The 24,550-nt window shown below is 39.5% G+C and overlaps 1 protein-coding gene and 1 long non-coding RNA gene across 2 annotated transcripts; one reads left to right on the top strand and one right to left on the bottom strand.

Annotated features, from left to right (window-relative positions):
- Positions 1–521: 521 nt before the first annotated feature.
- On the bottom strand, positions 522–20,368 carry LOC309505563 (WD repeat-containing protein 53-like). The gene is made up of 3 exons (XM_082178974.1): positions 20,286–20,368; positions 9,466–9,948; positions 522–1,578 (listed from the first exon to the last, which is right to left on the bottom strand). The coding sequence occupies exons 2-3, from the start codon at positions 9,940–9,942 to the stop codon at positions 1,021–1,023; spliced, it is 1,035 nt and encodes a 344-aa protein (XP_082035100.1). The 5' UTR covers positions 9,943–9,948; positions 20,286–20,368; the 3' UTR covers positions 522–1,020.
- LOC309505584 lies at positions 1,594–9,457 on the top strand. The gene is made up of 3 exons (XR_014208498.1): positions 1,594–2,922; positions 3,226–5,372; positions 5,605–9,457. It is a non-coding gene; the product is annotated as an uncharacterized lncRNA (long non-coding RNA).
- Positions 20,369–24,550: the final 4,182 nt, after the last annotated feature.

Below are 24,550 nucleotides of genomic sequence, written 5' to 3'. Positions count from 1 at the left end.
TCACAGCAGGAGAAAAGCTCAGTGAAATGTAGCCACTCGAGCACTGTTCGATGGGATTAGTTTTACAAGGGTGGATGGAGTAATGTAATTTACCACAGGACGTCTGTAATAATTATGGCCAATTCGCAGTGGATAAGAAATCTCAGTAACTATTTACACACCACCATCACTCTCCTGATATCATGTGCGCAAAACAAATATAACCTACATTTATATATATATATATATAGTTAGGTCCAGTCGAACGATTTATTAATTAACCTCTGAGTGGGTTCTGTTGGTAATAGGCACTTATCTAACGCTAAAAGAAGTGTCGTGCCTCTGACAAGTGCTTTCGATCTTCTTTCTGATCTGAATGGTGTGTAAAACACTTGAGTTTTGCCACAGACTCGTCCCAGCATCTAGAATGCAACTGAATGCTTCATCAAGTCGTCAAGTCAAGTATATTTGTATAGCGCTTTTCACAATACAGATTGTATCAAAGCAGCTTCACAGTATTAAATTAAAATAATACAACAAAGTTTGTTTCAAGTGGAATTTATTGATTGATAAAATTAAATTAAATATCCCCAAAGGGGATATTTTGCATCTTCATACTTCAAGCACCTTCATACTTGAAAAAAAACATGGAAAACTACTTTTAAACAGGAAATTATGGAATATTTACGTGCATATTTACAGCGGGTCTATTCACACAGGATTAGTATCACCTGAGGTCATTTTTCAGGACCTTTTTACTGACGGTAAAAGTCGCCGTAATCTTTACCGACACTGTCCATAATGATCACTGAGATGTACATTCAGACTGGACTAAAATCACTGAGAAGCTCTGGTAATAATTACTCTACCCCACCTCTCCATGTTACACTAGTCCCGTCTGAAAACGGCTTTAGTCGCAGTGAGGCCTGAAAAACATCCACAACAGAGGAGCAACAAACGCCTGAGAAAGCATCATTTACACTGCAGATCTTGCATGAAGTTTCCACAAGTTTAATACACGTGAAGGATCTCTCAGCTGTATTATAGTTGTTCGAGCGAGTACACCGTTGGGCAGCTGGTCTGGTCGGTCACCAGCAGACTGGGCTTCCCCTCCAGCACAGCGGGACAGACCCAGTTCACCTTCTCCGCATGCTGGAAACACAGCCTGGGTCTCATCTCTGAGCTACAGACCTCCTCCTCGTCCTGCGGGTTCTGGCCTCTCCTCTTCTTCCTCCTCTTCTTCTTCTTGCTGTGGTCCACCAGTGGGTGTCGGCTGAGGTCCCAGAGCGCCACGAGCCCGTCGTTGCCCCCGCTGGCGAGCCAGTAGGGGTGCGAGAGGAAGCTGATGAAGTGAGCCTGCGACGCCCCCTGACTGTGTGCCGGGATCATCCCGCGCTCCCGGAGCCGGCCGTCGGCACACGCACGCAGCAAATGCAGCCCGCCGTCCTCCGCCGCGCACACACACACGTCCCCGCAGGACGACACACACACGCAGTGAGCCAGAGGAGGGTTGAACACCTGTCCCGTGTGCTCCTGCTGTGTGTCCTGCAGACTGACGCTCCAGACGGGACGGGGCTTCGGGAGGGTCCACAGACACACCTGCGGGCGACACACACACACACACACACACACACACACACACACACACCCCTGTCACACTTACATGTCTTTACTGTCACGCTATCATACATGCAGGTCTACCTGCAGTCAAAGCAAAAATGATTCAGACACCAGATATCATTTTAATATTTTTTTTACTAGTGGGTGAAACTATAGTTCATTTATGTAAGTGAGGAGAGCAAAATAAAGTAAACTGTGACATATTATACAGTGAGGAAAATAAGTATTTGAACACCCTGCTATTTTGCAAGTTCTCCCACTTAGAAATCATGGAGGGGTCTGAAATTGTCATCGTAGGTGCATGTCCACTGTGGGAGACAATCTAAAAGAAAAAAAATCCAGAAATCACAATGTATGATTTTTTTAACTATTTATTTGTATGATACAGCTGCAAATAAGTATTTGAACACCTGAGAAAATCAATGTTAATATTTGGTACAGTAGCCTTTGTTTGCAATTACAGAGGTCAAACGTTTCCTGTAGTTTTTCACCAGGTTTGCACACACTGCAGGAGGGATTTTGGCCCACTCCTCCACACAGATCTTCTCTAGATCAGTCAGGTTTCTGGGATGTCGCTGAGAAACACGGAGTTTGAGCTCCCTCCAAAGATTCTCTATTGGGTTTAGGTCTGGAGACTGGCTAGGCCACGCCAGAACCTTGATATGCTTCTTACAGAGCCACTCCTTGGTTATCCTGGCTGTGTGCTTCGGGTCAATGTCATGTTGGAAGACCCAGCCTCGACCCATCTTCAATGCTCTAACTGAGGGAAGGAGGTTCCCCAAAATCTCGCAATACATGGCCCCGGTCATCCTCTCCTTAATACAGTGCAGTCGCCCTGTCCCATGTGCAGAAAAACACCCCCAAAGCATGATGCTACCACCCCCATGCTTCACAGTAGGGCTGGTGTTCTTGGGATGGTACTCATCATTCTTCTTCCTCCAAACACGGTTAGTGGAATTATGACCAAAAAGTTATATTTTGGTCTCATCTGACCACACGACTTTCTCCCATGACTCCTCTGGATCATCCAAATGGTCATTGGCAAACTTAAAACGGGCCTTGACATGTGCTGGTTTAAGCAGGGGAACCTTCCGTGCCATGCATGATTTCAAACCATGACGTCTTAGGCCGGGTTCACACCGGACGCAGAAGCGGCGCGGAACGGAGGCCCATGTTAACCTATGGTGTCGTTCACACCAGACGCGGAGCGCCACGGCCGGCCCGCGCCGTGAAGCGCCAGTTTCGGCGTCAGGTCTATTTTTTGCGCGACCGCGAGTGATCCGCGTCCATTCCGGCAGGAAGTCACACCAAGAAACACGAGACGTCCGGTCAATTGTCAAAATAAAAGCAATTTTCAAATTAAAATACCGCGAGTGACAAATGCGATCATATTTGTGTATCTAAACAGACTAGAAAGATGAAAACAAGCAAAGAAAAAAACTGTCTACCATATTCTCTCTCTGGCTGCGTGTGTCTCGACAACGGATTAATAAAAGAAGTGTACAAACTTCTTGGTTACAGAAACATTGTGTATTCATTTTATGAGGTTATTTACTTACCCATGATGTAAAAAATAGCTCTGAATAAACAACAACTGAGCAGAAGCGCTTGTCGACCGCCGCAGAGAATACGCGTCTGGTGTGAACAGGCAGGCGCCGGACCGCGCGTGATTTTCCATTCCGCGCCCCTTCTGCGTCCGGTGTGAACCCGGCCTTAGTGTATTACCAACAGTAACCTTGGAAAAGGTGGTCCCAGCTCTTTTGAGGTCATTGACCAGCTCCTCCCGTGTAGTTCTGGGCTGATTTCTCACCTTTCTTAGGATCATTGAGACCCCACGAGGTGAGATCTTGCATGGAGCCCCAGTCCGAGTGAGATTGACAGTCATGTTTAGCTTCTTCCATTTTCTAATGATTTCTCCAACAGTGGACCTTTTTTCACCAAGCTGCTTGGCAATTTCCCCATAGCCCTTTCCAGCCTTGTGGAGGTGTACAATTTTGTCTCTAGTGTCTTTGGACAGCTCTTTGGTCTTGGCCATGTTAGTAGTTGGATTCTTACTGATTGTATGGGGTGGACAGGTGTCTTTATGCAGCTAACGACCTCAAACAGGTGCATCTAATTTAGGATAATAAATGGAGTGGAGGTGGACATTTTAAAGGCAGACTAACAGGTCTTTGAGGGTCAGAATTCTAGCTGATAGACAGGTGTTCAAATACTTATTTGCAGCTGTATCATACAAATAAATAGTTAAAAAATCATATATTGTGATTTCTGGATTTTTTTGGGGGATTATGTCTCTCACAGTGGACATGCACCTACGATGACAATTTCAGACCCCTCCATGATTACTAAGTGGGAGAACTTGCAAAATAGCAGGGTGTTCAAATACTTATTTTCCTCACTGTACAAGGGTGGATGGAATAATGTAATTTACCACAGGACGTCTGTAATAATAATAATTGAATTAATCCTTGATGAATTAAAGTATTGAGTTTTTTTATTTATTTCCCCCCAAAAATACAATAAAAATTATTACTGACCCCAAACTTTTGAACGGTAGTGTTTAATGTTACAAAAGCTTTTAATTTCAGAAAAAAATGCTGTTCTTTTGAACTTTCCATTCATCAAAGAATCCTGATAAAAAAACGTAAATAACTGTTTTCAACATTGATAATAATCATAAATGTTTCTTGAGCATCAAATCATCATATTAGAATGATTTCTGAAGGACACCAGTTAAACTCATCAGTTTACATGCAGGTCTACCTGCAGTCAAACCAAAGATTATTCAGACACCAGATATAATTTTTTATATTTTTCTTTACTAGTGTGTGCAGATATACACTCACCTAAAGGATTATTAGGAACACCTGTTCAATTTCTCATTAAGGCGAGACACTACAGGTGAATAGGGTAAAATTGTTAACTTACAGATATCACCATCAAACTTTACCAGTTGATTACTCACATGAATAGGAGAAAAAAATGCATTAATTTTATTTTTAAATATGCTAATGAGGCTATATCTAATTAAATATGTGCTAATTTGCATATATTTTGAAGTGACGAATCTGACCATTGAAAAAAACAAGGTTCAAAATTATTTTTGCATTTTGTTGATATATTCAATGAAAAGACATGTTCAGAGGAGATAATGAATAGCTCCTTTTGTTACCCTGTAAATCAGAAAATACTGGCAATAGCCTTAAATTGATTTCCGCCCTATTTTTAGGCATAAAATGTCATATAAATCAGGCCAAGAATGATATATCAACAAATCCCTCTGAACAAATCTTCACAATATAGTTAGGAATACGACTGTAAAGTTTGGTGTATGTAGGTGCTACAGAAGCGGAAAATCGTCACTAGGAGTGCAAGAAAAAACTCATTTTGAGAAAACGGTCTTTAAAGATTTTTATGGCAAAATTGCACTAATTTCTATTGAAAGCCATGAATTACAGACAAAATATGCTTTAGGTCCAAGTAAAATCCATCTATCACACTGTTTAACATCCAAAACTCATTATTGCTTAATCCATCACTGATCATAACATCCAAAACAACACATCAACAGTCCATCACACAGGTGGAATGGAAAAGCTAAATACCGGTATATCACAGTCCCTCAGGCAGATACATATTTAGCTGTCAGTGGAGCTGCTGTACCCTCTCCTAGGAGAACTTCCAGCTTCTTTTCTGGTGCTAACTTTGGGAAGTTTTATTCTTTTGGCTATTTGTCCAAGGTGTAAATCACTTAGTGAAGATACCTTTTCCCAGTGGAGGAAGTGCATCTCTGTCTGACCCAGTTGGTGGTCACTGAGCCTGTATTTATAGTCAGGATCTGTCTCTTCTTCTCTGACAGTGTGCAGATACTCTGTCAAATAACAATTTAGTCTACTTTGTTTGCTTTCTCCAATGTTCTAAATATTGATATTTTGAATGATTCATAATTAGTTTTGTTCTGTTGAGTTGTTTTGAACCAGTGCTGAAGGGAGCCTGGTTGGTTAGGATTTGGCTTGTGGGTTTTAAGTGCTTTGAAATGTAATGTGTCTTTTTGACTTACATTTAGATGTGTTCAAAATGTTACAGCTTGTTCGTAACGCATCGACGCACGCACTATGGTTACTCATTGTGCGGCTTGCGAGCCTCATGCGGCCCGCCAAGCTTTAATTTGTTGCTCGCATGGCTGTAAAAAATACGGCGATATCAAGCAGCCACTCACTACAGATATTTCTTAAAAACATTAAAAATAAGTAGGGCTATAACATAACCCATTACAAACTCAAAGTGTCAGCTATATTACAAATAATTTCGTTCGGATTGAAAGAGGTGGTTTATCGAGAGAACATGTAAACACTTGGTCGATTGAGAACCGAAACTGAAAGGACGACGTATGGCTCTCCTACTGACTTGTCCTTATCAGTGCGGCTCTCATGAAAAAAATTGTGAAGACCCATATGGCATTTCATCATCTTTTGTCTTCGTTGGTAATCCCTTGTGTCTTCTAGCTAATGACAACTGTTTTCGACTTCTCTGAGAGAATTTTACACGCATATCTTTCGACATTTTGAACTACCGCGGAAATGTCAAAGCGCGTCACGTGACGATTCTGGACGAATCACGTTGTCAGAAATTGGCATCAGCCAATGAGATTGCGCATTTCGAGTTAAATCACCTGTTTTACTTTCATGATTGGTTGCTGATAGACAGGAAATGACCATATTTGGATCCGACAGCATTGTACAGAAGAGAGAGAGCTTTCCAACGGTATACGAGATGAAGGGGTACAGAGAGCGATCGCGGAGGAGCGGGATGATTTAGAACGCCAACTTTTGATGAATTTAGGCGAAATCTGCACACTCAAACAGACAAAGTGTAGTAAAATAAAGACCTAAATGTGTATCAGCTCAAGTCTGAAAGAATACATGTTATTGAAGACAAATAACCCAAAATCTCAAAATTGACCAGTGAAAAAAAAAAACGATGTTTTTGCCTGCCGTGTCTCGCCTTAATGCAATTATCTAATCAACCAATCACATGGCAGTTGCTTCAATGCATTTAGGGGTGTGGTCCTGGTCAAGACAATCTCCTGAACTCCAAACTGAATGTCAGAATGGGAAAGAAAGGTGATTTAAGCAATTTTGAGCGTGGCATGGTTGTTGGTGCCAGACGGGCCGGTCTGAGTATTTCACAATCTGCTCAGTTACTGGGATTTTCATGCACAACCATTTCTAGGGTTTACAAAGAATGGTGTGAAAAGGGAAAAAACATCCAGTATTCGGCAGTCCTGTGGGCGAAAATGCCTTGTTGATGCTAGAGGTCAGAGGAGAATGGGCCGACTGATTCAAGCTGATAGAAGAGCAACTTTGACTGAAATAACCACTCCTTACAACCGAGGTATGCAGCAAAGCATTTGTGAAGCCACAACACGCACAACCTTGAGGCGGATGGGCTACAACAGCAGAAGACCCCACCGGGTACCACTCATCTCCACTACAAATAGGAAAAAGAGGCTACAATTTGCACGAGCTCACCAAAATTGGACAGTTGAAGACTGGAAAAATGCTGCCTGGTCTGATGAGTCTCGATTTCTGTTGAGACATTCAGATGGTAGAGTCAGAATTTGGCGTAAACAGAATGAGAACATGGATCCATCATGCCTTGTTACCACTGTGCAGGCTGGTGGTGGTGGTGTAATGGTGTGGGGGATGTTTTCTTGGCACACTTTAGGCCCCTTAGTGCCAATTGGGCATCGTTTAAATGCCACGGCCTACCTGAGCATTGTTTCTGACCATGTCCATCCCTTTATGACCACCATGTACCCATCCTCTGATGGCTACTTCCAGCAGGATAATGCACCATGTCACAAAGCTCGAATCATTTCAAATTGGTTTCTTGAACATGACAATGAGTTCACTGTACTAAAATGGCCCCCACAGTCACCAGATTTCAACCCAATAGAGCATCTTTGGGATGTGGTGGAACGGGAGCTTCGTGCCCTGGATGTGCATCCCACAAATCTCCATTAACTGCAAGATGCTATCCTATCAATATGGGCCAACATTTCTAAAGAATGCTTTCAGCACCTTGTTGAATCAATGCCACGTAGAATTAAGGCAGTTCTGAAGGCGAAAGGGGGTCAAACACAGTATTAGTATGGTGTTCCTAATAATCCTTTAGGTGAGTGTAGTTCATGTAAGTGAGGAGAGCAAAATAAAGTAAACTGTGACATATTATACCCAGATATTCTTCATACAGTGACTACCAGTAAAATTTATACAGACACTTTGACCTGATCATGTTTTGCTGAAGTGTTTTTTCTTTAATTGCAAATGCTCTTTTTACACACAGACTGAACAAAATGAAGCATTGCTTGGTGATTGGTTGAGCTAAACTGGTATTATCTAATTGTGTAGTTAAATTTAACAGCTGACAGATATTCAACAAAATTCATGTGTGAGAAAACTCTGAGTTCTTGTCATATTTTATAACCATTTTCTAAACTATAGTGAATAAACTGTGATAATGTGAGAAATGTTGAAGGCGTCTGAGAAAAGTTTCCATGTGCAATGTTTTTAACTGTCAGTGTTTTCAAGCTTAAAGTTTTGCTTTGCATCATCAACGTATAGCTGGTGAAAATGCAGTACTAACAGGGACAGTGTGTAGAATTTCAAAATATATTGTGGAAAAATAGGCACCAAAAAAGGAAAGCTGAGCAACTCTTGCTCTTGAAGAGAAACCTTTCACTTTTACTTGAATAGAAAGCAGTCTAATCTGCTATGTGTACAGCCGTTACATTAAAATAATTTGTGTAGCCCTGCAAAACTATGTCCTCGACTCGAGGCTTCATCTGTAGTTTGAGGTTGGTTTGGTTCTATTACTGTTGTTTAGCAGTCATTTTCTATTTAAGTAGAAATACGTTTACATAATCAGCAGGATCAGTGTTTTGCCTGTTGTTTTTAGCATATTTAAACTTTTTGTATTCACAAAGAGTTCATTACTTGACTACTGTTTTGCTTATAATAATATTTATTGGATAATTGGTAAAAAAAAATGTAAATAAATAAAGTTAAATTTGATTCTGTTGAAAAGAACGGAATGGAGAAAACGGAAAATTAATACATTTAATTTTGTTCTAAAATATATTCTGTCCAATTTGTTGTTGTTACTTTCAATAAAAGTTTGATTATTTTATTGATTTGTTATTTCAAATCAATAAAATATTGATTTGAACATGATATTTACATGTAAATATTAATATTTACTAGACTTTTCTAGAATATTTACTAGAAAATTTGAATTTAAATGTATTAGACTTTTAAATATCATGAAATTGTATTAATCTGAATGGAAAAATTCAGATTAATACAATTTCATGATATTTAAAAGTCTAATATTAACACAATTTAAAAATAATTAAGAAAAGTAATTTTCGGTTTTCGGCCAAGTAAAGATCATGTTCCATGAAGATATTTTGTAAATTTCCTACTGTAAATATATAAAACTTTTATTTGTGTGAGTGAATGCTGCACAATCGCCAACATAAATGAACAACTTTAAAGGAGATTTTCTCAATGTTTCGAATTTTTTTGCACCCTCAGATTCCAGATTTACAATAGTTGTATCTCGACCAAATATTGTCATATCCTAACAAACCATACATCAATGGAAAGCTTAGTTATTCAGCTTTTCAAAATGGACCCATGTGACTGGTTTTGTGGTCCAGGGTCACATATAGGCTATTGGCTTTATATCACCCATTAGATACTTTTTTTAAACAGGATGATCTCGTCATCGTGTCCCACTTTCACAGCGCCTGTAACACAGACCCATCAGAGAGCGCTCCAGAAACCCCGGGTGTCGTCGTACCTGCATGTCGAGTCCCGCAGACACCAGACTCTGAGGCCGGCGCGGTCTGAAGGCCACGGAGGAGCAGATGTTGGTGTGTGTGCGCAGGGTCCCGGTGGCCTTCATCTGCTGCAGATCCACGAGGGTCACGGCACCGGTGTCGTCGCCCGCAGCGAGCGTCCGCCCGCTCTCGTCCACACACACACCGTTGATCTCGTCCTCGGCCACGTCCCTCAGCTCCGCCAGTGGCGTCTTCAGGCTCCTGAGGTCCAGCAGGGTCACGGCCCGGCCGTGGCAGGCGGACAGGAGCGAGGGGTCCGCCGGGGAGAAGCACAGGCCCGTGACGTCAGCGCTCAGGTGCAGCGAGGAGAGCGGAGAGCCGGCGGGGCTCCACAGGGTCAGCTCTCCTGCCTCGGCTCCGGTCGCCACCATCGCCTCACTGGAGATGGCGGCGCACAACACCGGGGAGGAGTGACCTCCCGTCCACACGCGGGACATCCTGACCTGCACACACACACACAAGAGTACAGAGCTCACAATCTGACAGCATTTACACGAGTATTAGTATGTTTGGACAGAAGATGAGACAGAGTTCTTCATTAAACTCATAAAAAGGTGTTTATGATTCAGACTTGGTACTGAAGTCAGTACTTTTGACAACACAAGCTAAACGTTGATATGTCACAAGCTTCAAATCTGAATATATTTTTTGACATGCGCACACTGCACAAATATACAGAGTTTCCCGCTGTTGGCGCATAATAACCATTCTCCTGCATTGGTTCTTTATTTGTTTTAAACAGCAGACTTAATATTTATCTCTAGTCATAATTTGGAGAGAATGATCATATGAACCATTGTGCCGCTGCTTATATTTATCACGCTGTAAAAATGCCCAAAACCAGTCGTCTGTGGATGAGAATCTGAAAACAAGGACTGGTGGGACGTTGTCCTGCTCCACTTAACAGATGTTGAGTGAAAGGAGAATTATAGGATGACGGGACACTTATTTATAAGACACTTTATTCAACAGGAAGAACAGCTCCTTCCGCACGTCATAACGCTATTTCTACGTCATTGCACATGCGCAGTCCTTTGAGTTTCGGTTCTCAGTCTGATCAAGCGTTTACATGTTCTCTCGATCGGATTAGAAAAGGAATAAACCTCCTCTTTTATCAGGATTGAAATTCCATTGGGATCGAGCTCAATCGGATGGATTAAGGTGTTTACATGAAGGCTTTCAGTCCGATTGAGCCGACAATCCGATTACTAACGGATTATTTGGTTGCATGTAAACGTAGCCAGTGACGCCTCGTGGAGTTTGTTTTGATGTGAGGCGCTGACACTTCAGATACGCATTTAAAGTCCTCCTGTGGTCAATCATTTTATCCCTTAAAACTTATCTTTGATCACCAAAATTACATATTTAAAAAATTATTCATGCCTTAACATAGCTTGAATGTAACTCGACACCCTTGCCTCATTTAGTATGCGCGGTTCTATGAATATGCAAATGAGCCCCGCCTCCACTCACTCACTCAGCTCAGAGATCCACTGGTTGACGATCACACGTTGATCTGATTGGTTACAAGGTAGTTTGTGACGTCAGAAACACCAGCGATTTCAAAGCGTGTGTTTGAGACTGTCTTTGGTTCACTGCAGTTTTAAGGAGAAAATACTCAGCAATGCTGTCGACTTATGAACTTACACATGGTTTGTCTTAAAGCACATTAAAAACACCACATAGACACATAAACTAGGGCTGGGCGATAAAACGATAACGATATGTATCGCGATAGACACGTAATCAATATCAATAAAAAATGCGTTCGATAAAACGTTCGATAATTATTTATTTATTTTTTTCGTTGGAAGAAACCAGCAAAGCAAGTTTGATTGCATGAACAAAGGCACTCACTCTCTAGTAACTAGATAAAACAGAAAAAGTCAGCTCGCCTGACTTAAAGTCTGACCGTAGTCAGACCAATGTCGTCTGCAGATTATGCAAGACCGTCGTCAGTTTTTCTGTTATTCGCGTGCTTATGCGCTGTTCTAGCTAGTTCCCTTTCAAGGCGGTCACTTCGACATTACGTCACTGACGTATATGGGAACTCCCTTCCTTCTCCGTTTTCACTGAAATCTTATAGGCTAACGCCAGCTGGAGACAGCTGGCCAATTGACGCGAAACATGCAAATGCTGACTGGACCGCGGGCAGTATAAATAGCATGGGCGCGACAATTACGTCAGAATTAGGGGTGTTCGGTTCCGGTTTTTTTGGAGTCGACTCCGACTCCCGACTCCTAATTTTGGAGTCGGTGGAATCGACTCCTCGACTCCATTTACTTTGAATTAAAATAGGGTCAGGATTCAGAAGGTGCGTCTCAATATGCTTCCTCGTTTCTCGCTCGTATGTCCTACGACCCTGAAACCGATCGAGCTCCGCTCTCATGTAGGACATCTAAATTCTTTAATTCCACCGGGAGGGGGGCGAGGAACGAGGAGGCTTCCTGAGGAGTCAAGAGCGAGGATACAAATGTTTCCTATACTAAAATGTTTAATCAACTAAACCTTATAAATCCCCCTCCTTTTCACATCGCAGCTTCTTCAAATCATATTTAAGTGTGCAATATGTTAGTATTAATCATTAAACTTGTAAAAGCAGACTTGTTTTAGACAGTGTATTTATCTATTTATTTTGTATATTATTTTATATAATTTTAATGTAGTGAAGCTATGATCTTTAACTTAAGCATGTTTAACTTTATTTTTTAACTTTTTTTGTTTAACATTGAAAAATATTAGTTATATTATTACCAGTGGTGGAGGAAGTACTGAATCTCAGTACTTAAGTAAAAGTACAAATAACCAGAGACATATTTACTTTAGTAAAAGTAGAAGTACCACAATGAAAACCCTACTTAAGTAAAAAGTAGCCTACCTGATTTTAAATGTACTTTAAGTATTAAAAGTAAAAGTACTTGCATAACAATTTATTCTCTTAATGTCTATATTCTAATAATTAGGGCTGTAACAATATGCAATATGAATCCGAAATCGCTACACTCAGATCTACGAACCTGTGTCGCGGTGAGAAGGCAGAATCGCGACACACACCTTTTTTGAAGTTAACATTATAGCCTACAATACGTAGACCTACACCACAAAACTAGTTGAGGGTAAATTATTTAATATTGGGCAATTCCATCGTTGTAAACGGGACATTTGCAGTAAAAACTTGAAATATAAATTCTCAGAAAATGCATTTAATACATATTGAAAAATATCAGTATGCGTTTTATATTTAATGGGAAATAGCCTAGGCTACACATGCGTTACGGGACACAAAAAATCTTTCACTTTTAGGTAGCAAAATATTTTTTTGTACCTAATTCTGTGAATTACACTGCGCAAACCCAAAAGTAATACCCACCGGATGAAGAAGGGTTGGGCCTCCACAGAACATAAAATATTGATTTTATTTAATTTTTCGTGTTCCCATTTATGAGGAAAAAACAAAAGACGTGACAGTTCTCTGTTACGGACATGACCGCTCTGAAAGCGACTTTAAAACTTTCACTGAGACCTCAAACAGAAAGCACAAAGCCTTTTTTTTTAAGTGAATTTCGTTTTGTATTAATTGTATCTTAATTTTAATCAATGTTTCATCCAGGATTTAATAAATAAGTAAATATAGTAGAAAATAGATAATCACGACACGTAGGCGCCGGCGAGTGAACTGAAGCGCGTCTCATAAATGAACCAAAACTCAGCGTATAAGGTAGCCTATCTATCTATACATTATTGTTCTTTGTTTTCCTGGCATTACTTTTTTTTCCCTCTCATTTCTTTATCTTTTTATTTTAATTTCCGTATCTTTACATTCATTATAATCTTTTCGTTATAATGAACTGTTGCTGTGTTGAACTTGAAAAAAACACTCGACACTGGGAGTCGATTCCTGACCTGGAGTCGATTCCGACACTAGGGCTAGTGAGAGTCGAGGAATCGACTCTTTTGGAGTCGACTCCCCATCTCTAGTCAGAATCTCTTTCTTCACGCTAGAAGTCTTATCTGAAGTCATCGTGGAAGTTGCAATAGAGGTTACTCACCATGTTTCCTCCCCGCATCCGATGGCTGCTACATGCCAGATATGTGCGGGTCCTATTGACTCGCTCTACCCTAACAAGGATCAACCGAGGCCGCACTCGCGGACGACAGGCAATGTGCCGGACAGTGCGCGCCCTCAGGGGAATAAACCCGGGCATCAGCGGGGATGAGGCCCACTGCCGCCAGCAGGCCGCTGGTGGGCCCTCTCCTGCCCAAAGACGAGTTAGCGCTGCCCGTCGCCACTCCGGTCCTTTTCGCGTGCTCGCTAGAAGGACTCGACGCGATAGGCTCTGTGGAGGATACTTAGCCCGGTATCGACTCAGCCAGGCTACTTCAAGAAAGACTCCGTCTTCCACGACGTCCTATGGATAGTCATGCTCAAAGACGCGCGTCTAGAGGGATGAGGCAAAGGCCATGGCTCCGTGTCTAAAAGGCGCAAAGTGCGGATGCTATGAGTCTCTTGACGCCCCAATCTGACAAAAGTGCACAACCGCAATTCGGTGAGTGTTTACCCCTTCTAACGTTAGTCAGTCTTGACTACGGGGTTGCGCAGTCGTTACCGCTTATGCTGTTGACGCTGGGCCTACGTAACATTACATATTGATGTGCTTACAGCTTATGTTGTCAGGCTGCCCTGTATCCTTCAGTGCAACTGGCCATTCTGATTTAACTACGTATTCACAGTTGTTGTCGCTACGCCACTGACGCTGTGTTTATGTACACACTGCACACCGATATGTGCTATGATTTGTGCCGTTATATTGCCCTGTATCCTTCAGTGCAACTGGCCATTCTGATTAACTACGTATTCACAGTTGTTGTCGCTACGCCACTGACGCTGTGTTTATGTACACACTGCACACCGATATGTGCTATGATTTGTGCCGTTATATTGCCCTGTATCCTTCAGTGCAACTGGCCATTCTGATTAACTACGTATTCACAGTTGTTGTCGCTACGCCACTGACGCTGTGTTTATGTACACACTACACACTGATATGTGCTATGATTTGTGCCGTTATATTGCCCTGTATCCTTCAGTGCAAATGGCCATTCTGATTTAACTACGTATTCACAGTTGTTGTCGCTACGCCACTGACGCTGTGTTTATGTACACACTGCACACTGATATGTGCTATGATTTGTGCCGTTATATTGCCCTGTTTCCTTCAGTGCAAATGGCTATTCTGATTACCACGTATTCACAGTTGTTGTGCGATGCCACTGACGCTGTTTTTAATGTACCTGATTGTGTGTATTATGCTTATGCCACGATATTGCCCTGTTTCCTGCAGTGCAACTGGCTATTCTGATTACTACGTATTCACAGTTGTTGCGCGATGCAACTGACGCTGCGTTACGTACACACTACACACTGTTATGTGTATGATTTATGCCACTTATATTGCCCTGTATTTTCAGTGCAAATGGCTATTCTGATTACTACGCAGTACGTATTCACAGTTGCTGCGCGATGCAACTTGCGCTGTGTTACGTACACTACACACTGATATGTGTATGAATTTTGCCGTTGTATATTGCCCTGTATCCTTCAGTGCAAATGGCTATTCTGATTACTACGCAGTACGTATTCACAGTTGTCGTGCGACGCAACTGACGCTGTGTTTACGTACACACTACACACTGTTATGTGTATGAATTTTGCCGTTGTATATTGCCCTGTATCCTTCAGTGCAAATGGCTATTCTGATTACTACGTATTCACAGTTGTTGTGCGATGCAACTAACGCTGTGTTACGTACTCTGTTATGTGTAATGATTTATGCCATTATATATTGCCCTGTGTCATTCAGTGCAAATGGCTATTCTGATTACTACGCAGTGCGTATTCACAGTTGTCGTGCGATGCAACTGACGCTGTGCACACACTACGCACTGATATGTGTTACGATTACGCCGCTATATATTGCCCTGTATCCTTCAGTGCAACTGGCTACCCTGATTACTGTGTATTCACAGTTGTTGTGCGATGCCACTGACGCTGTGTTATGTACATTGATATACGTGTCTATGATGTATGCCGTTATATATTGCCCTGTATCCTCAGTGCAACCGGCTATTCTGATAACTACGTATTCACAGTCGATGTCGCTATGCCTCTGACGCTGTGGTTTTTGTACACAAAATGTAACTATGCTTATGCATAGTCTCAGTCGTCGCTACGGCGACTTGCGCTGCATCTGTGTACACACTGAAGCGTTATGCTGTTATGTTGCCCTTCAACGTAACTGACCATTGTGTTTGAACTGAGCATATTCATGCAGTTTCGGTCGCTTCGGCGACTTGCGCTGCATTATACACACAGATGTTTAAAATGTGCACTCTGATGTGTTATGCTGTTATGTTGCCCTCTATCCTTCAGTGCAACAACCAGCTATCCTATCTACTGTGCATATTCACAGTTCTGTCGCTACGGCGACTACACTGCACTTATGTACGTACAAGGACGTGTTTTTGCTATTTGTTGCCCTGTTTCCTTCAGTGCAAAACTAGCTATCCTAATCTAACCGTGCATGTTCACAGTTTCTGGATGTAGGTACGTACACGGATGTGTTATGCTGTAATGCTGCCCCATTTCCTTGTTGCAGCTAGCCATCCTGATCTAACTGTACATCTCAGTTCTGTCTCTACACAGTTTCTGTCGCTACGGCGACTTACGCTGCGTTTATGTACATACATGGACGCGCTACAGCGACCGATGCTGTTACGTACATGGGCTACGCTGTTATGTTGCCCTGTTTCCTTCAGTGCAACTGGCTATTGTGTGTTAACTCGTTTACTCACAGTTGTAGCTACGGCTACGACTGTGTTTGTGTACTTACTGAGGTGCTATGCTATTATGGGGATATTATCTAACTGCGTATATTCACAGTTGTTGTCGCTACGGCCACTAGCACTGTGTTTATGTACATTCAGTTATGTGTTGGTTTGCACTTCTGTGCATCGGCTTAGAACATTGGCTATGTTCTACAAGGGAGTGTTAGTTCCTCGTGACCCCCTTACTAGCCTATCATCCCCAAGCTGTGAAACCTTCTTGTGTGTCCGCTGCTGGGTCCATAGTTGAGCAAGACACTTACACTAACAAGTGTTGAGAGCTCTCTTGAGATGGCCTTAATTCACCTGCTCTCGCCCCAGTGAAGCACGTTGGAGACCTACGCTCATTCTAAGCGAATGATGTTGCATTGTCTCGGACCTGGTGACTGCAGCGTCACTCTCCGTCCGATACCAAGCTGCGTTCCGAAGTCGCTTACACCGTTCAGAGCACAGATTGATCCCTGCCCGCCTTATCTGCTGAGCCGTCAGCCTCGCATGATGCCGATGCTCAGAGTGCTGTTGGCCCTGTAAGGGCTTTGCGGATGTACGTGGATCAGTAGGCAGCAGTCTGACCAGCTGTTTGTGTGCTTGATGGATGGTACTAGGGACGTGCTGTTTATACTGAGACTTCTCACTGAATTCGACGCTTTCAATGTTGGCTATGCCTATGGGATTTAGGTATGCTGGCTGTCTTCTCAGAACACGTTCGCCAGGGTTTCAAGTTTGATGCACTGCCTATAGCGTCGTGGGTTCGGTGAGTTTTATTAATGTACTCATGAACTGTTACCACCAGCTGTGCAGTAATCTGCATTATGCAGAGTTACCATTGCTGCTAACTCTGTGTTATGACTATAATGTTACATAGCTTTTTCCGCATTACGCAGTAGTTTTCAATTCCTGTTAACTTTGTGTATGGCTATAAGGTTATGCAGCTGTCACCGCTATTGCCGTCGACACTGTGTTAACTCTTGTGCTCGAGTGCTTATGGTGTTGTGCTGCCCTCTCCAGTGCAGTCTTCACTTCATTGCATTGGATATGCAACTTGGTAAGGTCGGAGCAGACGTTCTTGGTCTAGTTTCGCCTATCAGTTTCGAGTGCTCCTAGCGGCGCTGCTGGCTTAGAACTGTTGTCTCTCGTGGGAGTGTAGCTTGACCCCGTTCTGGGCTTATCTTCACTGCGCTCACGGCGGGATTCTATACAGTTCCCATATACGTCAGTGACGTAATGTCGAAGTGACCGCCTTGAAAGGGAACGTCTCCGGTTACTATCGTAACCTCGGTTCCCTGAGAGGCGGGAACGAGACATTACGTCAGCCGCCGTGCTCGCCGTTTGATCAGCTGTGCTAGCGTTCAGTCTTGATTCTGACGTAATTGTCGCGCCCATGCTATTTATACTGCCCGCGGTCCAGTCAGCATTTGCATGTTTCGCGTCAATTGGCCAGCTGTCTCCAGCTGGCGTTAGCCTATAAGATTTCAGTGAAAACGGAGAAGGAAGGGAGTTCCCATATACGTCAGTGACGTAATGTCTCGTTCCCGCCTCTCAGGGAACCGAGGTTACGATAGTAACCGGAGACGTTTCTCAGCGCATACATGTGAAGCTCACATGCACTAAAAGCCTGTCTATCAGCGCCTGAATACTAAGTTATCTTTCGAGTCTTATTTTGCTAATACTGTTATACACACAAGGTTTACATAAACTAGTCGGATATGTCTAAAGTGAAAGCAAACTTGAGAAAATTGAGAGAAATCTGCTTGTCAAATGCGTGTATAATAGACGCGTCGCGCGCAGCTCTTAAAGAGACAGTAGTAATAGTAAACACGCTGCCGCTTGTCCTTAAAGGGATAGTTCACCCAAAAATAAAAATTATCTCATTATTTACGCACTCTAATGTTGTTCCAAACCTGTATTAATTGCCTTCTAATATTTTCTAATATTAATATTTTGAAGAATGTGGGTATCCAAACAGTAGCTGGTCCCCATTGACTTCCATAGGAGGAAAAATATACTATGGAAGTCACTGGGGTACATCAACTGTTTGGTTACCCACATTCTTCCAAATAACTTTTATTTTCAACAGAAGAAAGAAACTTATTCGAGTTTAAAACAACGTGAGAGAGTAAATTATGAAAATTAGAATTTTTAGGAGAACTATCCCTTTAATGTTAATAAAACAACAAAATGTAAAGAGAAAATCACTCACTGCTCTTGACTAATAACTTTATTAATAGCTTTAATAAGTATCAATGTATAATTTATAGAAAATAGAAAGAAATAGATTTATATAATTTATAGAAAGAAATCGTAATATTATATTTTTGCCATATCGCCCACCCCTTTATAAAGCATTTCTTACGTATTCTTTAATTTTGCACCTTAATGTTAAGAGATAATTGTTAAGTGTTCATTGTGATTTTAGACTTTTGAGTTTTCCATGGTCGTGTTGACATTTCTGCCTTTTTAACTGATGGGATTATAATCAGAGGTAGGTTAAATTTAAAATAAAAAATCTTTAAATGTAATATATTTGTCTCCTGGACTGGTCCTTATTTTAAATATGTTATAAAAAAATTCAATAATTATCGATATCGACCGATATGAAACACTTATATCGTGATACAGTTTTCAGCCATATCGCCCAGCCCTAACATAAACTACATTAAAAGCTGGATTTTCACCACAGGGGGATTGTGGCCTAACCCAAATGTTTACTGTCACGATCGTTACCATCTAAGTTGCATTAGTTTATATCCAGCTTGTCACTTTTATGCATTCGATAAGCAGTGAAGTTGCATATTTAAAACTAGAGACGTGAGAAAGAGAACTATCGTCGATACAGCAGCCGACAGAAACATATCAACAAATCAGAAACACATTCAATTTCAGTTATTTTTTTATCGTTACTATAATACATATTTTGATTAGATAATCAAGTGTTCTAAAATGAAAGTAAAAAAAAAAAAATTTAAGAATATACACGTGTGACTAATGTCACTTTTTACACTTTAATGTTGTTTCTCTTGCATGAACGTGGTGACATGAATGATAAGGTATAATTAATATATTAATACTTATATTTAAAAAAAAAAGTACAGTATGATGGTCCAGCAGTTTTACATATTTGTAATAAAGTTTGCATTTTAAAACTATCGGTTGATTAATCGTTATCGGCCAGCGCGAGTTAAACAGCGATTACTCGACGATGATTTCATCAACCCAAGACTCACTGAAACTAAGATTGTCTCTAGTGATTGTTTGTTTGCAAACGAATCTGCTTTTGAACAAATATCGTAAGTGATCGATTCACTGATGAAGCTGCTTGATCTTTTGATTTCATATGATTTGGTGTGATATTGCCCCTTAATTTAATTTATTGTTTTTTTTTTGTTTTTTTTACCCTAAGTTCATGTAAGATATGATTTCAAATATGTATTTATTTATTTATTTTTGTCCTTTTTAAGTAATTTTTTGGTTAAACTGTGTTTAGCCTTTCATTCGAATTTTTTACGTACTGTAGAATGAACACATTTGCCTTGGTTGTATTCAATAAATAAAATAAAAAACAACTGACTACAGCACGAGTTGACCAGTGTTAATCCCCATCCAGTTTTACCTAACAGTGCTACTACTCACTCTAGAGGTGTGTTGCACCTTGGCAAAGTATCTGTCAAACAGTCCTTATGAGAAACACAAAAGGCTGTGATTTAAGTAAGGCATGAGGAGGATGAGTGCATGAGTTCTGCCTTCATCACTAACTATAAACGCGTTCATCCCCTTAACTTACAGAAGTCAGACATACATTCTGTCAAACTCAACAGACATTGCTCTTATATTTCTGTGAATCGTTATTAGATTATATTCTCTATTTTCTCTATACAAACTCTATATAATCTCCACAGACCTGTTATGAATTGCAGTCGCTCCTGAACAATTTTCAGGTGCGCGTTATGTCACTTGTCGCCTGCTGATGACGTCGCGAGTGCGTCTGTCACGTGTCGCCTGCTGATGACGTCGCATGTCAGGCGCCTCGCAACATTTGATATTGTTCATAATATGACCATTTTGGAAATATTAATTGGAGATTGATTTGGACTTATAACAACAAGTACTGTATCAATAATAAAGTTTATGAAATATACTTTAAAATTATAGGCTACATAACATTTATCCAACAAACATATAAAAATGACCTTTCTGAATCCTGTGTCTTTTGTAAAAAGGATACTGAAACTATTTTTCATCTTTTCTTTGAATGTATGTTAAATTCTTTTGGATTGATGTGGAATATTTATTTAATATGTTAAGTGGAATTAAAATTCACAGAGAAAAGATTTTTTGTTGTTGTTGTTGTTGTTTTTTATTATGACAAAAAAGATTTAGACAAGAGTCACGTTTTTATGTCAAATCTTATTATATTACTTGGTAAGTTTTATATACACAAATGTAAACGGTCCCTTTATGGAGGACAGAGGGTACACCGCAACAACATAGGACTTTATGGAAAAAAAATAAATCACTTTATTTACTATTTAATTTAGAAAAATATAACCATTATGTAAATAAGCATTTAAAGAAGTTCAACAAACACTTAGTACGCTCAGTACGCTCCTGGGACATGGGTGTTGTTACCATGGGATAAATGATATTGTTCATTTTAAAGATGCAATAATATATATTTTTTAGATGTTTGATTCATTGCTCTGCAACGTTCTGTACTAAATACTAAGGAAATAATCATTTTGAGAATATTAATTGGACATTAACAAATACTGTGTTAACAACAAAGTTATGAAATATATTTCTAAATTAGTTACAGGCTACATAGAATTTATCCAACAAACCAATTCCTAAACAAAAGATAAATCTGATCTTTCCGGATCTTGTGTGTTCTGTAATATGGATGCGGAAACTACTTCACATCTTTTTTAATGTATATGTTAAATTCTTTTGGAGGAGTGATGTTGAATGTATGTAAGTGGAATTAAAATTAACAGAGAAAAGAGATTATATTATTTATTATGGCAAAAAAATATATACACAAGAGTTATATTTTTATGTTAAATCTCATTACTTAGTAAGTTTTGCACACACAAATGTAAAAGGTCTGAAAGGAAACCCGATATCGGCCATTTCAAGACTGATTTCAAGACTTGTTTTGAAACTCTACAAGGACTACACGTATACTTCTTTTTGTTCTGTTTTGTTTTCTCTCTTTTTCCCTCTTCTTATATTTTAATAAGTTCTCCTTAATATTCTCATTATGAAAGATATCTCTTATGTTTGGTGTTTATCATAGCACTCGTTACAGTATTATTGTATAAGAAACATCTTGTGCTTTTGACACATGCTATATGAACCTTTCTTAGGAAATTAAAATAAATAAATAATACTATTGTTGTTGATGTTTATTTAACATTTTATTTATTTTATGTTGTTGTGATATTTTATCCATAAATGTATCATTTTAAAACGAGTTGCTGATGTGTTTTAACATATGGGGGCGCCTTTTGGAAAGCGGCTCACGCTGAAAATAACAGCAACATTTTGTCACATTTAGCTTCAAACAATGTTTAAAAAACTGGTATGAATTTTTGACGGTCACTTTTTAGCACATTTACAACAATATTTGTCAACTTAGAGATATTTTAAATAGTTAAATCTAAATATTAAATGTTTTTTTTTTTTTTTTATTTTTTTTTTTTTTATTGCTAACTGAAAGATACAAGCATTAACAGTGAGAATAAAAAAAATAAAAAAATAAATAATAATAATAATAAAACAAGGGAGGTATACGGACATAAAAAGAGATTGAGACAGGCTATACAATATTACAGTTTGTCAATATAACACATTAAAGGTTCTTTACAACAGACTCAAGGATATTATTTGTTTTAGAAACCTTTGAGTTTAAAGGTTTTGACATTTTCTTAAAGGAAGAAAAGAGGGACTTTATATCAGAGGAGAATATTCTAAAATCAGGATAACAATGAATGGTTCTGGCTTTGTGAAGATGAAACTTGCCCAGAAGACAAAGTAACAATACCGTATAATCAAGATTAGTATCGTTAGAATGAAAATCTGACAAAAAAATGATAGATTCTGACATTTGCACCAATTTGCTACACCAGCAAAAAACTAACAAGGTAACATCTGACCAGAAAGACTTAGAAAATGGGCACTGATAAAATAAATGTAGGATAGATTCTTCTTCAATATTGCAAAAGGAACATAAAGAAGATACATTCTCAGAAAACCTGCTCAAAAATAAATTACAAGGGTAATATCTATGAACAATTTTAAAATGGAGTTCTTTAATTTTATTAGGGATAAAAAGTTTGTGAGAAAATGCCCATAAGTTATTCAAATCAGAGTTTGGAAAACAAATACTCCATTTAGATTGTGCTTTAGGAAGGGTTCTTGGAGTTGAAGAAAGAGCATTTCTAATAAAGAAATTGTTACATTTTTTATCTAAAACGTTAACACCATTGATTGCAAGTGTAGGAATATAGTTGTTTAAACAGTAGTATCTTAAATGCGCTTTAAACAAGGTTCTTACACTGACAGAAATACTTTTAGTCACCTTATTAAAATCTCTTACAGAAATCACAGCACCTTTCATGGACATAAACTCCGAAAAAGAAAGAAGGTCTCCTTGAGCACTGAACAAATCAGAAACAAAAAGAATATTTTGATCCACCCATTCTTTGAAAAAAGGTGATTTGTTACCACACAGTACATTTTCATTATTCCAAATAATATACGTGTGTGGAGAGAAATTATGTTTGAAAGCAATCTTCCAGGATTCTAGAGCTTGTTTATGAAAATTTGAGAGTTTAATAGGTAATTTGCTGCACTTAAAATTACAAGATAATAAAAATTTTAGGTCACCACAGTGTTTAAAGATTAAGTTAGGGATCCAAAACCAGGGTAAACTATTATTAGAAATACAATACTTAATCCAGTTAATTTTGAATGTCTGGTTGATAGTTTGAAAATCTAAAGCGTTAAGACCACCCTCCTTGTAACTTCTTATCAAAGATTTCCTTTGAACACATTCCACTTTATTTTTCCAAATAAAACGGTATAGCAGAGAGTCAATAGATTTAATCGTTTTTTTATCAACAAATAGGGAAAGAGCAGGGTAAACTAGGCGTGATAGGCCCTCAGCCTTAGACAGCAGGACTCTCCCATAAATTGTCAAGTCTCTCTGCAGCCAGCAACAAAGAATTTTTTTGGTTTTATCTAATCTTGGTTGAAAATTGTTATGAAGACGTTCTGAACCTGATCTGCAAATATCGACCCCAAGGTATTTTACCTGATGTTTAACTTTAATACCATCAACAGAAATTTTATCTGAATCATGCACATACAAAATTTCACTTTTCGTAGGATTTACCACCAATCCGGAAGCTTTGGAGAAAAGATTAAAACTGCTTAGGGCACCAGAGACTTGTGAATCATTTTTAAGAAAGAGACAAGTATCGTCAGCTAACTGACTAATTATTAAAGTATTCACTCCAATATTTATACCCTCAATATTTGAATGTTTTATATACAAACTTAGAAGCTCAGCGGCCAATAGAAAAAGAAAAGGAGAGATGGGGCATCCCTGGCGAATACCTCGACTCACTGAAAATCGGGGAGAAGTTCCGGAAGCTAAAGACACGCAACTATTAATACCATTATAAAGAGTACGAATCATTTTAATAAAAGACCAACCAAAACCAAACTTAGAAAGGGCTTCAAAAATAAAGGAATGCTCAACTGTATCGAATGCTTTGTAGAAGTCGATAAACAAAATTAAAGCCTCTTCGTTTATAAATTCAGAGTAATCAAGAATATCTAGAATTAATCTAATATTATTAGAGATATGTCTACCTTTTAGAAAACCAGATTGAGTGTCAGAAATTATGTCTGCCAAACAAGGCTTGAGCTTTTCAGCATATATAGAAGCCAATAACTTATAATCAGAGTTCAAAAGGGTGACCGGGCGCCAATTATCTAAAAATTTGTTATCCTTATTAGGCTTGGGTATAAGAGAGATGAGACCTTGTTTCATTGATTCTGCCAATTCACCTTTCATTGAACACTCAATAAGGGCTTCGTAAAGAAGATGTTTAATGGAGTCCCAAAAGGCTTTAAAAAATTCAAAACCCATCTGGCCCT

The sequence above is a fragment of the Leuciscus leuciscus genome, assembly GCF_965113295.1.
Source record: "Leuciscus leuciscus genome assembly, chromosome: 9".
Classification (NCBI taxonomy): Eukaryota; Metazoa; Chordata; class Actinopteri; order Cypriniformes; family Leuciscidae; genus Leuciscus; species Leuciscus leuciscus.
Note: the sequence above shows the minus strand (reverse complement) of the source record. Positions and strands in the feature narration are given on the sequence as shown.

Coding starts and splice junctions, on each gene's coding strand:
- LOC309505563 (XM_082178974.1), bottom strand. CDS start 9,942: ATGTCCCGCGTGTGGACGGGAGGTCACTCCTCCCCGGTGTTGTGCGCC. Junction 1,579..9,465: donor CTGCGGGACTCGACATGCAG/GTACGACGACAC, acceptor TGTCGCCCGCAG/GTGTGTCTGTGGACCCTCCC.